Source organism: Pseudopipra pipra, chromosome 28 (assembly GCF_036250125.1).
Source record: "Pseudopipra pipra isolate bDixPip1 chromosome 28, bDixPip1.hap1, whole genome shotgun sequence".
NCBI classification, from domain to species: domain Eukaryota; kingdom Metazoa; phylum Chordata; class Aves; order Passeriformes; family Pipridae; genus Pseudopipra; species Pseudopipra pipra.
In genome coordinates this window covers 1,988,138-2,002,710 of record NC_087576.1, presented here as the reverse complement: position 1 = coordinate 2,002,710, position 14,573 = coordinate 1,988,138, and the positions used below count along the sequence as shown (strand labels likewise).

Genomic DNA, 14,573 nt, shown 5'->3' with positions numbered 1-14,573 from the left:
GAACTGGGGCTGCGGGGAAGCACCGGAGCAGGAGGCTGAGGCTGAGGTTTGGGGTTGGGAAAGCTGGGCTGGTTCCAGCGGGAAGGGGGGGTTTCTCTGGATTTGGGGTGTGATGGGATCCAATCTCCATTGGGGTCTTGTCCCACCATCGCCTGTGTTAAGTCATTCCTTGCCCTGGGAATTTGCTGTTCAAACACTTTTTGGGGTAATGCAGCAGCCAGCAGAGACCCTTCCCCGCCGTGCCCTTCCTCTCCCAGCCGGAGGTGACATTCCCAGCTCGCTGGGCTTTTCTTCCATGAGCTCCTTGTGCATTTCTCTGTATTTTTCTCTTCCTCCTAAATCCTTTCCCGGTGGTGAGAACACGATCCAGTGGCATAGCAAGGTTGGCATAACGGGATGTGACACTTATCATAAAAAGAGGGATTTGCAGGGTGGGGGCTGACAGGCTCCTTGGGGCACAAAACCCCGGCTTGATGGTGATGGGAACAGCAGGAGTGGGCTGGAGCCGTGCCAGGAGGGAGAGGGTCAGCGTGGCGTGGGCGAGCAGGAGTGGTTTGGGAGCATCCCATGCCCCAAATCCGGCACCAGGCTCGGTGTGGAACCCAGCTGTCATGCAAACGGGCAGCTGGGCTGGGAAATGCCAGAGCCTGGGAGTGCTGGGAGCTGCCCAGGCCCTGCCCTGCTCTCTCATGGCCTCCCTGCATGCCGGGATAATTGGAGGGAGAGTTTCTCTTGGAGCGGGTGTTTTCTCACATGCTCTTTGTTGGAAAGCAGGACGAGCCTGAATGTTCCTGGGAGCTGGGGTAGGAGCAGTGCTCACCGCTGCTGCTGGCTTTGGTGGAGAGGAGGAAACCCCAAAATGTTCACCTTGCTCTGCAAGGACACGGTGGAACAGATCCATATCCACCTGCAATTAGCATCCTGTTCCTCTTTATTCCTTGTTCCAGCCTCCGCTCCGCTGGCGGGAGGCTGGATTGCCATCCCGGCAGCTCTGCCCTTCCCGGGATGCTCCCCTGCGCTCCCGAGAGCCAGTTCCTACATCCTGACCTCATTATAAAGATCACAGAGAGAGAGGAGAACAAATCTGGGCTCCCGGCTGCGCCGGCTTTGAAGCCGCTTGCCCCCGTCGAGCCGTGAGAGGCAGCGCAGGAGGAGCCCTGGTTGTTTGGGGATTAACTTCCCCGCTTGGATAATTGTCGGTTAATCGTTTCAGCGCGATGCCGGGGCCGGCACCTCGGCTGCTTCCCTGCGGGATGCAGCCCCCGCCCCCGGCTGTGCCCCCCTTCCCCCGCGGTGTCCCCGATGTCCCCGGGGCCGGGTTGGGACGCGCTCCCGGCGAGGTGGCAGCAGCCCAGCCCCGCTCTGCTGCACTTCCCTGGGTCCCATCCGTCATCTGTTTGTCCTGGTGCCCTGCCAGCGATTGTGCCGATTCCCACACCCACTTTCCATAACCCTCCGTCCTCGCCCGGGCGAATCGCTGGCGAGCTCTCGCCACCCATCCCTTTCCCCTCCTCTCTCCGATGGGATCAGACACGTTCTGGAGAGGGGGAAGAGAGGAAAGAGGGGGAAAAGGACAACAACAAAAACAAAAAAAGATCAAGAGGAAAACAAAATGTGACTCACTGCCTTTAATTTATTTGTATTTATTTATTTACTCCCCCCACCCTGCGCTGCAGGAGGCAATGCCGAGTGCTGGCCATGATCTTCCAGGGAGCCTTGGTTGGTTGTCTGAGGCATCAGGAATGGGGGGGGGAATAATTTTCTCCACTCTTTTGGCCAAGGAAAAGATCACAGAGAGGAGTTGCTGGCACAGAAACTGTGTGGCACAGATTTTTAGGGCTGCCCAGGTCTCTGTGTGAGCATCCAGTGCTCGACACCACACGGCACAGACCGGAGGGTGGAAATATCTAATTCCACCTCCTACACTGTGTCCTCGGCAGGGGAAAGAGAGAAAGAGGAGATAAAAGGCTGGGAAGCTCAAATGGTGTCATTAGGAACTATTAATGCTCTCATAAAAGGGCATTAATAAACACGGCAGCTCATCAGCGTCCATTAGCTCCGCTCGTGGCAGGGATCTTTGGGAGCTGCCGGAGTGTGATGCTCCCCTCGCCCTCGTCCCGGTGTCAGCCTGCAGGGGGGTCATTCCTCCTGAAAACCATTCCCTCCACAAAAAAAAAAACAGTGAGGAAAAGCTCGCAGGAGCAAGCAGGGCTTCACACCTTCAGTCCTTCCGTGCCCAGAGCTTGCTCCGTGCTCCCAGGGTAGATGTTTACTATGAAAGAAAAAAAAAAAAAAGGCAGGGTTTGGAGTGCTCATCCCTACTTTCTCCCTCCCGCCCTCTTCCTGTTCTCGCCTCTTAAAAGGAGCTTTATCCTTTGACTCTCCCATCCCCGGGGCAAGCCAGAACCCACAGCATCTCGGGGCGAGCAGGCAACCCACATCAGCAGGCGGGAAAACAGGGAGGAGGCCCCGGCCTCTCCCGATAAGCCCATGGCAAAGCCAGGAATAGCAGCGAGGTCCCCGCACGGGAGCATTCCAGGCAGGAACAGAAAAACCCTCAGTCCCTGCCTTTGAAGAGCTGGCAGCCGGCCCGGCCTCGTGGAGAGCCGGGGATGCGCCGGGAGCTTCCTGTGCCAGGCCGGGCTGGGCACAGCTGGGGGGAAGCAGGCACAGCTGGAGGGGCTGGGCAGAGCAGATGTGCACATCTGGATGGAGGCAGCATCGTCTGGGCAGGCCCCTGTGGGTGGGCTGGTAATGCACAGCTGGATGGGTGCTGTGCACATCTGGGTGGAGCAGGATGCTCAGACATCTGGGCAAGGAAAGAGCAGCCAGCACAGCCCCCACGGCCTCGTGTGTCCCTTCCAGCACCCCTGGGTGCTTCTCCCCCACACACAGCCATCCCTCTGCCTTCCCCTCCCCTGGTGATCCAAGGCATCCCAACCTGCCCAAAGTCTTAGTCATCATCACCTCTCTGTCATCGGGATATTTTCGGCTCCGGGGCTGCCAAGGTGGTGTTGGGGAGCCCATATCCAAGGATCTGAGCGGGCCCTTGGCTTCCCTGTGACCTTTGGGCAGCTGGCAGGAGGCTGCCACCAGCCATGACTCAGTGCAGGGCAGGTTTCTTTGTAGGGAAAGGGAAGCTTTGATCCCGAGGAGCCGGGGCACCGACCATGTTCCCCGCGTGCACTTTTGCCGGCGGTTTTATCTGATGCATCTCCTTTTTTTTTTTCGGGGTATAACAACTCCCAGGGCAGGTTAGGACGGAGGAGCCCTGGCAGCAGAGTGTGCGTGGGCAGGACTGGAATAACGGGTGCCGTAGGAGAGGATTTACGAGCGCTGGGGAGGGAGGTTGGGGCTGGCTGGGAACGGCGCAGCAGGTCAGGGGTGAGGTGGGTTGTGCAGGGCCAGGAGCTCCCGTTACTGCCCCTGTGCCATCAACCCCCATCCCACTGGGTGTCCCAGCAGAGCCTCGCTCCTCCAGGGAAGCATCCCAGGGTGGGGATGGAGGGCTGATCCTGCAGGAGTTTTGGTTGAGGGCAAAGCCACCAGGATGGGGCAGAGCTTTGCCACGGGAATGCTGGTGCAAATCACCTCAGCCAGCCCCTTCCCACCCCTCTGGAACACGGGTGTGCCGAGCAGCACCAAGGCTTTTAACTGGGATATTGTGGCTTTCCCAGTGTGCCACAGCCTGGATCACTGCTCTGGATCACCAGATCACTGATGGGCTCTGTTGTGGGTGACAGCACCACCTGCATGCCAGGGCATTGCAGGTCCTAAATCCCAAACAGCCAAAGAAAACCCCTGCTGTGCTCCTTCACACCCACCCCAGCCCAGCATTCGTTCTTGAGAAGTTGTTCCCTGTTTATCTTTACAAGGAAAACGCACAAAATGTTGGAAAAGGAATCCCTGGGGATCAGTGGGTGCAGTGGGGGGGGCAGGAGGGGTCCATCCCCCCGAGGTTCCCGGTAGCACCTCACCCTCCTCTCCTTGTCCTTGCAGGGTGCGGATCTGAGGAATGGGAAGGTCAAAGGGCATGTGCTGTCAGGTGAGTGCAGACCCCAAATGAGGTCCCACCAGCTGGGGCGAGGTGGTGGCACACCAGGACACGAGGGAGGGACATGAGGGAGGGACACAAGGGGCTCCTCAGGGCACAGGTGGGCACTGTCTGAAATAGGAGCCACTTTTTCTCTTCTTTTTTTTTTCTAGAGGCAAAAGTGGTTAAAAAAACTCCCCAGTGGTTGGAATCGCTCCAAACCAGTGCAAAAAGAGGGAGGAAGGGGAGGGGAGGGATCCAATCCTAAAGAAAAACCCGAGATAAAAGCGGGTGAATCCCAACGACTCCTGGGATGTTGCACGAACAAAGACTCCCAGTTCCAAAGGGGCCAGACATGGCTCGGGGAGTTCACACCCCTGGGGGGAGCAGGGAGGGGGGCTGGGGGCTCCCCTGGAGCCCTGCAGGAGCTCTGGCCTCTTGTCCCTTGGTGTCACATCCCCCTGTCCCTGACGGAGAGCGAGGGGTGGCTGCACTGTGCATCCAGGGGCTCTCCCCATGGACCACCAGCCCTCAGCAGCTGGAGATGATGCCCTGAGCCAGCTGCAGGCCCCACATCTGGCCAGCTGTGTGCTGCTCTCTCCCACTCAGGCTGTGTTGGCACAGACCCCCAAGGGGCAGCCAGGAGGGCAAGGGGGGCTGGCTGTGTCCTGGTGGGGTGCTGGGGGTCCCCTACCCGGGGGAGGCTGCCCCCAGCATGGGGAGGGGGCTCAGTGGGGTGGTGCAGGGGGGGAATGGGGGTTGGAGAAGAGGTTGGGGGTTGGAGAAGAGGTTGGGGCACCTGGCACAGAGACAAGGAGCATCCCAGGGCTCCAGAGTTGAAAGAGGAGGAGGAAAAGGAAGAGGAGAGGGAGGCAGCTGGCGAGGCAGGAGGTTTGGGGGCAGGTTATTTCAGGAGAGGCAAAACAGGATCTGGCCCCTGGGCACTCAGGGAGGTGATGAGGGGGCGGGTTTGGGTGGGCACAGGGGCTGCTCTGTGAAGCACCTGAGCTTGTACTGACACGTGGCAAGGGACCAGGGTGCAGGACGTTGTGTGGGAGAGCAATCCCAGGCTGGAGGGGGGTGGGGAGTGCCTGATTGTGTTGGGAAGCAGGTCCCACTGGGCTCAGGGGGATGCTCAGCCCTTACCTTTTGCACCCCCAGGCTACGTCCGGCCCTCGCCCCCTCCCCACAGCGGGTACCACCGCTACCAGTTCCGCCTGTACGAGCAGCCAGCGCACAAGCACATCGCCCTGAGCCCCGAGGAGGACGCCTCGCTGGGTAAGGATCCACTGGGACCTTGATCCCGACCTCCAGGGGCTTTCCCAGGGGTGTGGATAGTGCCACGCGTTCAGCCACACCAGAAGTGCCAGGCTGGGGATGCTCGCTGGTGCAAAGGGGCTCGGGATGCTTCCACGGGACATGGATGGGGGGTTAAATCCTTGCAGGGCGGCAGGAACCCTTTGGAAAATGTCTGGTGATGGGCTGGGTAGCGGGATCGGAAGCAGGGAGAGATGTGGGCTGTGCAATCCAGCACATCCCCCCCTCCTTCCCGACCCGGAGCTGCGGGCGTTGCATCACCCCCACCTCGGATAAGGATCAGCCGTGGGGATGGTTTAGCAAGGGATTGCTCAAACGGGGCTGACACAACGCCCCGCCAACTCCCAGCTCCTCAATTCCCAACTCCCCTCTGCTGCCTCCTCCCAAAATCCTGCACGGGTGGGGATGGAGGCAGCAGCCCAGACCCCTCGGAACGCCGTCCCTGCTGCCTCCCCGTGGGGCACGGGATAACCCACAGGACCCCCGGGATGGGGGTTCCTTCCCTCCTCTCAGGAGCACTGCACTCTGCAGCTGGCGGGGCCTCAGCAAGGGAAATTTCAGAACTTTCCCAGCCGGGACCACAGGAGCACAGCCCGGCAGGCAGGTCAGGGCAGTGTGTCACTGCCTGACTCACCCCCTGCCTGTTAACCCTCACGGCACACCCCGGGGGGAGCCAGCTCCGGGGGGCTCAGTGTCCCTGGAGGAGCCCCCGACGCCCCTCAGAGCAGGAGCAGGGTGTGATGGATCAGGAGCAGGGTGTGATGCTCCTGCAAAGCTCTCTGCGGGTTCTCTCTGCCCTTCGCTTTGTTTTCTGGCTCATTAGCCCGGCGTGTTAATGACACCATTGATGTCACCTCCCCCTCGCTCCTCCCCGGCCCCTCATGCCCGGTGTGGTCAGAGGAGGGGGCTCCCTCCCTGCTGTCCCCACATCCCCCTCGCAGCATCCCAGGGACGGGAAAGGACACTGACACACACTGACATACCCACCGAGGAGCTTTTTCCAGATAAATCCTCTTATTAGCAGGACATGTGGCTCCAACCCCCAAAATTCCAAATGCCCAAAGAGTTCAGCCAACCTGTGGAAAACCCCCCACATCCCCCTGTTCCCGAGGAGGTGTGGGGTGGCCGGGCACTTCCCATCCTGGGCCTGTCTCCATCCCATGCCTGAGTTTTCCAGCTCTTCCCGAGCTTCCTGGGAAAGACCCAGCGGATGTTCCCATCATCCCTTGTCAGGCAGCTGCGGGGGTCTGGCAGGGGCTGCTGTTTCAGGAGTGGGTTGAAGGTTGTTTTTAACTGTTTTGCTGCTGCATCATATCCTTGCCCTGTCCAGTGGGTGCTGCTGGACTGAACCACTGGCAGCCCGTTGTTTTTATTCCCAGGGAATGAGCCCTAAAAACAGCCCAAGGATGAGTTCTTGGTATCTCAAGGGTTTTAAAGGAATCCATCCCCGAGGCAGTGGGATGAACACCAGTGGATCCATCCAGCCCTGCGTGGCTGAGCCCTGTGGTGTGAAGGCAGAGCACAGGGGAGAGGAACAAATGCCTTTGGCAGTTTGTAGGAACAAGGAGGAGGTGACCCCAATCCCAATGGATCACGGATAAGAAACCAGCTGGCTCCTCCATGGCTTTGCCTTGCTCCTCTCCTGTACAAACCAGGCAGGTTCTCCTGGTGATGCTGCTGCAGGCACAGTTTGCAGCAGAACTTCCCATCTTATTTGGCCTTAAACCAGCCCCTTTTTTTTTGCTTTTATTTTGTTCCACATCTGCTGGTAGCGACATCTCCCTCTGGCCAAGGGTGAGGGCAACCCTGGGCAGGGAGATGTCCTGAGCAGAGCTCCTGGTGGTGCAGGGAGTGGTGCTGGACCCTCCCAACCTGCAGATGCATCCAGCTGTATCCCTGTGCTGGGCATCCATCCCTCTGGCAGCTCATCCCCTGGCAGAGCTGAGCCCTCCAGAGCATTTCTCACACCACTCAGCTCCCAGAAAAACTCCCTCCTGGCCTGGGGTGTGTTTTTTGGAGGCCGAGGCAGGAAAGGTCCCGGGCCAAGCGTGGCCGAGGGGGGGGAGGTGACATGTGCCAGGCGGGATGGCAGGAGCTCGGCCGGAGCCTCCAGAAGAGGGCACTAAACCAGGACCTGCCCGCGTCGCCTGTCCCTGCTCCTGGAATAGATCCCTGGGAATTTAAAAGGCGAGGGGCGACAGCGAGCGTGGAAAATAAATCCGTGCTTCTCCTCCCCACTGCCCGGCTATGCCATGCCAGCAGCTCACAGGGAGCTAGGACAGTTCCAGGGTGGCTCTGGTGCCCACCCTGCCGTGGGGATGTCCCTGCTGGGGTGGCACCGGTGGGCACAAGTCGGGTGCTGTGCCCAAGGGCACCCGGGCCGGCAGTGGCGGAGCTGGAAGGGCTGCAGCACCCGCTCACATCCCTCCTGTGATGGGGAAATAGGTTGTTTACGGCTGAGGAGTTTCTCCAGGGTGGCTCTTGAGCAAAAAACTTGTTTCATCAGGAAAAAGAAAACCACCCTGATCCTTCTCTCCGTGAGCGTTTCTGATCGACGCCGGCACCAGCCGGCTCTGAGTGACCTCGGGCAAATAACTCTCTCAGAGCCTCAGTTTCTCCGCTGGAGTCTGATTCACTCCACTTTTTTGGCCACTGAACTGTCCCCAAGCACCAGCTCTGTCCCCGCTGGGGATGTTTGGGGTGTCCCTGCCGCTGTTCCTCCCGCTCTCCCCACTTCCCTCCCAGCCAGGAGTGTCACAGGCCGCGGTTGTATTTTTGGGGAGATGCAAGATAAGAGTTTGTGGTGTGTGAAATGTCAGAGCCACCCGTGGCACCCCCGGGGTGGTGGCACTGCCGTGAGCTCTCGATCCGGCGGCAGGAGCCGCGCTGAGCCACGGGAAAACCCCTCAGCCGGGGGGAATTCGGGCACCCCCGGCAGACCCTGGCTGCGGTGTGGGGGAATTAAAATCCCTTCACTGCTTTCACTGAGGGCAGCTTTAATTAGCACAAAACCTGGAGGCTTAATTGCACCTGCTGGTACCTGAGTACCTCCCTCTGCTCCTACCCTGTCCTGGTGTCAGATGCCCACCGGCTCCAGAGAGCATGGAGAGATGCTCCAGCATCCCCAAACCTCCTCCTGCACTGGAAAGATATTTTAGAACTGGGAATAGACTTTATCCTCACAGAAATTTTCCCTCAGGGAAGCAATGAGCCCCCTTTGGGGACCAGGCACTGGGATGAGCCCGACCAGCCGCTCTCCCCGTGACTCCATCCCTTCTCCAGCCCCGGCTCGGGATCGGGGCCGCGGCATTGACTCATGAGCCGACCTTGTGCGCCTCCAATCCCATCCACCCAGCTGGAAAATCGGGTTGGACTGGGCCCCAGCGGGGAGGGAAAGGCTGTGGCCGGGATGGGAGGCAGTGAAGGGCTGTGGGGGGAGCTCCCAGTCCCGGCCAGAGCCCCGGGGTGTCACTTAATGGTGACCAGAGCGGCCGCCGGCCTCCCGCCCACCACCGCCGGGGCATCATCAATCTCGGCAGAGAAGCATCAGGGCTCCCATCAGGAGAACATTCCCGCTGATGAGGCTGATAAATTACAGCCGGGGGAGGAGGGGACAGGAGTTTGGGGGGAGCAGGGGGCTGTGAAAGCTGTAGGGTCAGAGGGATCCCGAGCTCCCCAAGCCCCGAGGGTGCCTCGTGCCTCAGTTTCCCCAGCTGGCGCTCCGGGATCAGGCGGCCAGGCACGTGTGGGTGTCAGCGGGCACTCCTCTTCCTCAGATAAGGGCAGAGTGTGATGATATAATTCTTGGGAAACGAGCTTGAAAACGGACCAAGCCGCGGATGAAACGCCCTATTGTTGTGCCAGGGAGAGGGGACAGTGGCACCACGACCTCGGCTCCCTGGCTGCCATTATCCATATCCTGCTCCATTCCCAGCTCCATGATCCCGGTGACTCACAGTCCCCGGCCCTGGGAGCCAGCTGGTGTGATTTGGGATGCCTGGCACAGGGATGTCACCCCGCTGGTCACGCCAGGACGGGGCACCCGCTTCGGGGATGCACCCAAGGGGGTTGGATTTGGAGTGTGGGGGCATCCAGACCCCCAGACCCGGTACCCTCCTGGTGCATCATCCCCTTTGCTACCCCGGGGCTTTCCCTACCCTGGAGGGCCGGGCACAGCCGGTGCCATGGCAGGTAGGAAAGTAGGTCAGGAAAAACCCCGGCCCCACGCGCGGGGCGAGAGCCAGGGCCGGCGCCTGCAGCCCCGCGGCGGCTCTGCCTCCTCCGGCTCCTTTCATCCCGCGCCTCTCCCGGGGCTCCCCGAGCATCAGTGACAGCTCCAGCCCCCCCGGGGAGTCGGGGGGTGCCGCGTCTCGCTCTCACCCTGGTCCCAGGGGGCACGGGCTGCTCTCCCCCGGGGTTTTCCAAGCGCTTTGAAAGCCGCCGGATGAAAGGCACCCGGCAAAGGCTGCGGGCGCAGCGGGAGCGTCCCCCCCAGAGACCCCTTTCCCTGGTGCCACACTCGCTGGGACCCCTGGCGCTGAGAGGGGGGTGGTTGAGACCCCAAAGTGAGCAGCTTCCCCTCCTGCCAGGGATGGAATTTGGGGATGGAGGTGTTTGTGGCTGTGTGTCCCGGCTGGGGGGTGACACCGGTGTGGGATGTCAGGACTGTCCTTGCTCTCAGCTTGGTTTGGGCCCTCCGAGGGTGGCAGTGATGATGTGGGGGCTCCAGCAGCAGCCTGATGCATTCCAGCACCTCTCCCAGCTGGAGTGTGGGATGCAGGATCTGTCCTGAGCATCCTGTGACCTCCTTCCTGGGCACTGGAGCATCCCAGCCACGGCCTGCTGCAGCTCCAGGAGGTTGCAGGGTGCAGTGCCATCAGCAGGAGCATTTCCAGAGCTTCTTGGAGCTCAGAACCTGAGATGGGGAGCAGGTGGGAGCTCCACCAACACCCTGAGCCACCACCACCCCCCCATGCAGGTGATGAAGCAGCTCAGGTTGTGCTCAGCACTTTTGCAAGAGCAAAGAGGACGCTTTGCTCCAGTTGGGGCTGAGATGTGACGGCAGATAAAGGGCTGCCAGGCTGTGGTGTGACATTAAAGAGCAGCCAGGAAGAGGAGAGGACAGCTTGCAGATAAACAATGGGCCCCCCTTCCCCACCCTGTGACACCGAGGCAGTGTCCCATCCAGTGTCCCACAAGGAGGGGCAGTGGTGACAGTGTGAGCTGTTTGAGTCCCTGGGAAAGCCCCTCTGGTAGGGAGCAGGATGCTCTGGCAGCCACCAGCCAGACCCACGCTGGGTGTCAAACCCTGGCAGGGTGCAGGGGGATTTCTGTACCCCACGGGGTGCAAGGGAATCCCTCCTGCCCCAGAGAGGGTTTCCCTGACACCTCCATGGGAAACACCACGGCTGGATCCAGCCATGGGCTGCCCCCAGAGCTCCAACAGCCTCAGGTCTGGGCAGAGGAGGAGGGTCAGGGATGAAGAACCTGCAGTTTGTGGAGCAGCAGATCAGTGTGTGTGTGCGAGGGGGACGGGGGATCTCCTGCATCACCCCCACGTGCTCTCGGGGGATTTCCAGCCCAGCCACCCCTGGGATGGGCTCGTGGGAAACCACAGAAAGGTCTGCTCCAAGGGCCAAGGAGGCAGGAGAGGAACCAGCCCCATGTGCCCCCCGGGCTCCCTGCTGTCCCTGGTGCCTCCCGGGGTGCAGGATGTGGGGTGGGCAGAGCAGCCGCCGCACAGGGTGTTAAACCCCAGCCTGGAGCTGCCCCTGGAACATCCCCGTCCTCCAGCCCTGCTCACCCCCTTTCCCTCTCTCCCCAGGTTCCTGGGACCTGAAGGACTTCGTGGAAGATTTTGGGCTGGGTCACCCTGTGGTCAAGACCCAGTTCCTCACCAAATACTACGAGGATTAGCTCCGGTCAGCGCGTCCTTCCCCTGCACATCCTCACCCCACAGAGCCACCTCTGCCCAGAGCCGAGGGGACCCCAAGACCCACCAAGGATGCACCCACCCTGCTACCCACCCAGACCCACAGCACCAACCCCATCCCCTCCACTCCCAAACCCGAGTTCTCTCTCCCACCCTGAGCGGTGTCCCAGCTCACCCTGGCTATCCCAGGAAGGATGGCATCACCTCTTCTCCTCCCCTCATCCCAATTCCAGACCTTACCCCCAGCATGTCCCGCCTGCACCTTGGGGACCTTGAGTTTGAATGCCTGCAGTTTCCCGAATAAAATATGGATGGAGCACACAGGAGAGTCATGGGCTCCTTGCTGGCAGCAAAAACTGGACAGATCGGGTTGTTCTGGTGTCTGCACCCACTGCCAGGGATGAGACACCCTGTGGGTGATGGGAGCAGGGGGCTGCCATCAAAACCCTCATGTAGGTGATCCCAGGCATTCCCAGCGGCACCCAGGAGTGGGAGTGGGATGGTGGTGCCCAGCCAGGGGGCCCAGCAGCAGCACCACACAGTGTGGGAACCGGGCACTGCCCCGGCCTGACTCCGTCTCTGCCCTGCCTTTGCCCTCAGCACGCTCCTCTTGGAAAGCAAAACCCAAATTAAAGGCATAAATCAGCAGAGCTCTGCCTACTGGCCACTTAGCCAGACCTCCCCTTTAATTAGCTCCTTAATTAGGCTTTCATCTAAGACTCAGTTTTCTCTGAGGCTCCGATTCACCCGCCTGCAAGTCCTCCTTGAAGCATGTCCTGGTGTCTCTGCTGTGACAGAGCTGACTCTGTCCTGCTCATGGCCAGGAACAATATTCCACTTGGAAAAACCGTGGGGAGCAAGACCCCAGGATGAGGGGACATTTGCAGGCAGGGAAAACTGAGGCACGAGGGAATGACTCTCAGGGAGGTCTGGGATCCCTCCGAGGGGGCGGCGATGCTGTTGTTGTTGCATCAGTCCCTGGGTTTATCCCAGGGCAGCCTGTTCCTGAAAAAAACATCCTGCTGGTCACCTTCCCTGGCTCCCCAGCAGTGAGAGTGGATTTCACTCCTTCGTGGGGGGGGTTAAATGTGGCTGGGACTTCCCCTGCAGCAGGATACAACTGTTTGCCTCCCCAGAGGCTGGATCACAACAGCCCCACATCCCCGGGAAAGATCGGGGTGATGGGTACATCCAAGAGAGATGCAGGAGCAGGGGCCCAGCTCGCCCTGTGGGCACACACTGGGTGAAGCTGCAGGACCCGGGGGGAAGGCAAGCAACAAAAAAAGGAAGCTGGGTAACACCACAAGCCAGGGAAAAAAACAGCAAGCCCGCGGCCGCCGGCGCTAAGATTAGCAGGGAGGAAGTGACACGGCGCCGTGTCATGGAAGTCTGCTAAAGTTGGATTGTTCCCGCTCTTTGCCTCTCCTTGCCCTCGCAGGAGGGTGTAATTGGCCCGGCGGGTCGGTGAGAGGGACTGGTGTAAATGAGAGGTCACGCTCTGTTGACATCCTGCAGCCAAACTCCCGGCGGCCTTTCCTCCCCGCCTGTCATTCCGCGTGCCCGGGGGGGTTATTTTTGGTGGAGCGGGAGGGAAAAGCTGATGGGATGTTTATCCTTCTAGGAAATTAGCACCGTTGCTCCTGGGTTTAGTTGGAGGTGAGGGGATGAGCCAGGATTGGGATTGCTGGGTGCCAGAGCCTGGACTGATCCACTGCCCTGTGTGACCCTGATGGGAATGGGAATGGGATGGGGAACAGGGGTGGGAGTGAGGATGGGGATGGAGAATGGAAATGGGAATGGGGATGAAGATGGAGATGAGGATGGAGATGGGGATGGGGATGAAGATGGAGATGAGGATGGAGATGAGGATGGAGATGGGGATGGAGATGGAGATGGAGATGAGATAGGTGGAGGTGGGATGAAGAACAGGAATGGGAATGAAGATGAGGATGGAGAACGGGGAGGGGGAAGGAGATGGAAAGGGAGAGGGGAATGGGAATGAGATAGGGATGGGGATGGAGAGCAGGGATAGGGATAAGGATGGAGATGGGGATGGGGGTGAAGATGGGGATGGAAAAACACAAATGGGGATGAGGATGGGGATGAGGAATGGAAATGGAGATTGGGATGAGATGAGGATGGAGATGGAATGGGGATGGAGATGGAATGGGGATGGAGAGGGAGACAGGACAGGGGTGGAGATGGAGATAGGAACAGGGATGGGGAAGGTGTGGATCAGGAATCTGCCCAGGTGGCTGCAGTGTCCCTGTGGTGGGACAATTCCTGCTGGGACGCAGGATGAGGCACTGGTGGCCTTGTATCAGACACCAGGGCCCACACAGGGCTGCAAACACCGAGTGTGGCAGGAGCTCCAGCCAGCCCCGAGCCACAGCCCCTCACCGGGACACACGCGGGACCCTCATGGCGTGGAAAATATTAATTGTGGCTTTCTGGTTCGCTTTTTGGTAATTTAGAAAGAACGAAAGGGAAAAAAAATAAAGCAAAAAGGAGGAAGCCACGTACAGTCACTTCGTGCTGGTCCCACCCCCTTTCTCTCTCCTTCCATTCGCTCACCGTCGATTGCGAGAGAGAGAAAAGAGAAGCTGAGCCTCTCGCTGCCTAAATGTAGAAAGTTTTGCTTCTAAATCAGTTTGTGATGGAAAGGAAACACGTCACGTCCCTGGGGAAGTGGCTGGTTTTGAGCAGCCACAACCCCAGCGCTGCAATGGAACAGCCCAGCACTGAAATAGCTCCCGCGCTCTGTTATTGTCACCCGGAGAAGTTTTTTTTTCTCTGTCTACGTGTGTCATTTTTAGCCTCCAGAGGAAGTTTTATTTGTATTTGTTACCTCGAATTTCCACTGCCGTGGCTTTTTTTTTTTTTTTTTTGACATTTTTGTGTGAAGGGGCTGGGAGAAAACACGGCGGGGTGAGCTCAGGTGTGCTTGGGGTCAGCGGTGTATCCCGGGAATTCCGGCATGGATTCACCAGCTTTGCAGGGATTCAAAGGCCACAGGCCCGTGGAAACACACAGTCCCAGGGATTCTGTGAGCTGAGCTGAGCCCTGCGTGGCTGTGGGGTGGACACAGCCACCCTTTGCTCCCCCAGGGTGATGTTGTGAGGTGGGTGTGGGCGCTTCCAGCCCTTTCCCAAAGCAAACCCACCCACTCCGTGGGATCACTGAGGAAGAGGAGGACCCGGAGTTTGAAAAACTAATGGTGAACTCGTGAAAACTGAATGTTCCTGGTGAGCAGTGGCAGCGCCCAGCAGAGCACACAGGGGGGATGTTTCT

General features: G+C 59.5%; 1 protein-coding gene across 3 annotated transcripts in view; it reads left to right on the top strand.

Moving 5' to 3' along the window:
• PEBP4 (phosphatidylethanolamine binding protein 4) overlaps positions 1-11,603 on the top strand; it is a 79,545-nt gene extending 67,942 nt beyond the window's left edge. For all 3 annotated transcript variants that reach the window (XM_064638148.1, XM_064638149.1, XM_064638147.1), the window contains exons 5-7: positions 4,000-4,045; positions 5,195-5,311; positions 11,175-11,603. In XM_064638148.1, the coding sequence (XP_064494218.1) occupies positions 4,000-4,045; positions 5,195-5,311; positions 11,175-11,266 (255 nt within the window). In that variant the 3' untranslated portion in view covers positions 11,267-11,603. The remainder of the gene's footprint in view (positions 1-3,999; positions 4,046-5,194; positions 5,312-11,174) is intronic.
• The last annotated feature ends 2,970 nt before the right edge of the window (positions 11,604-14,573 follow it).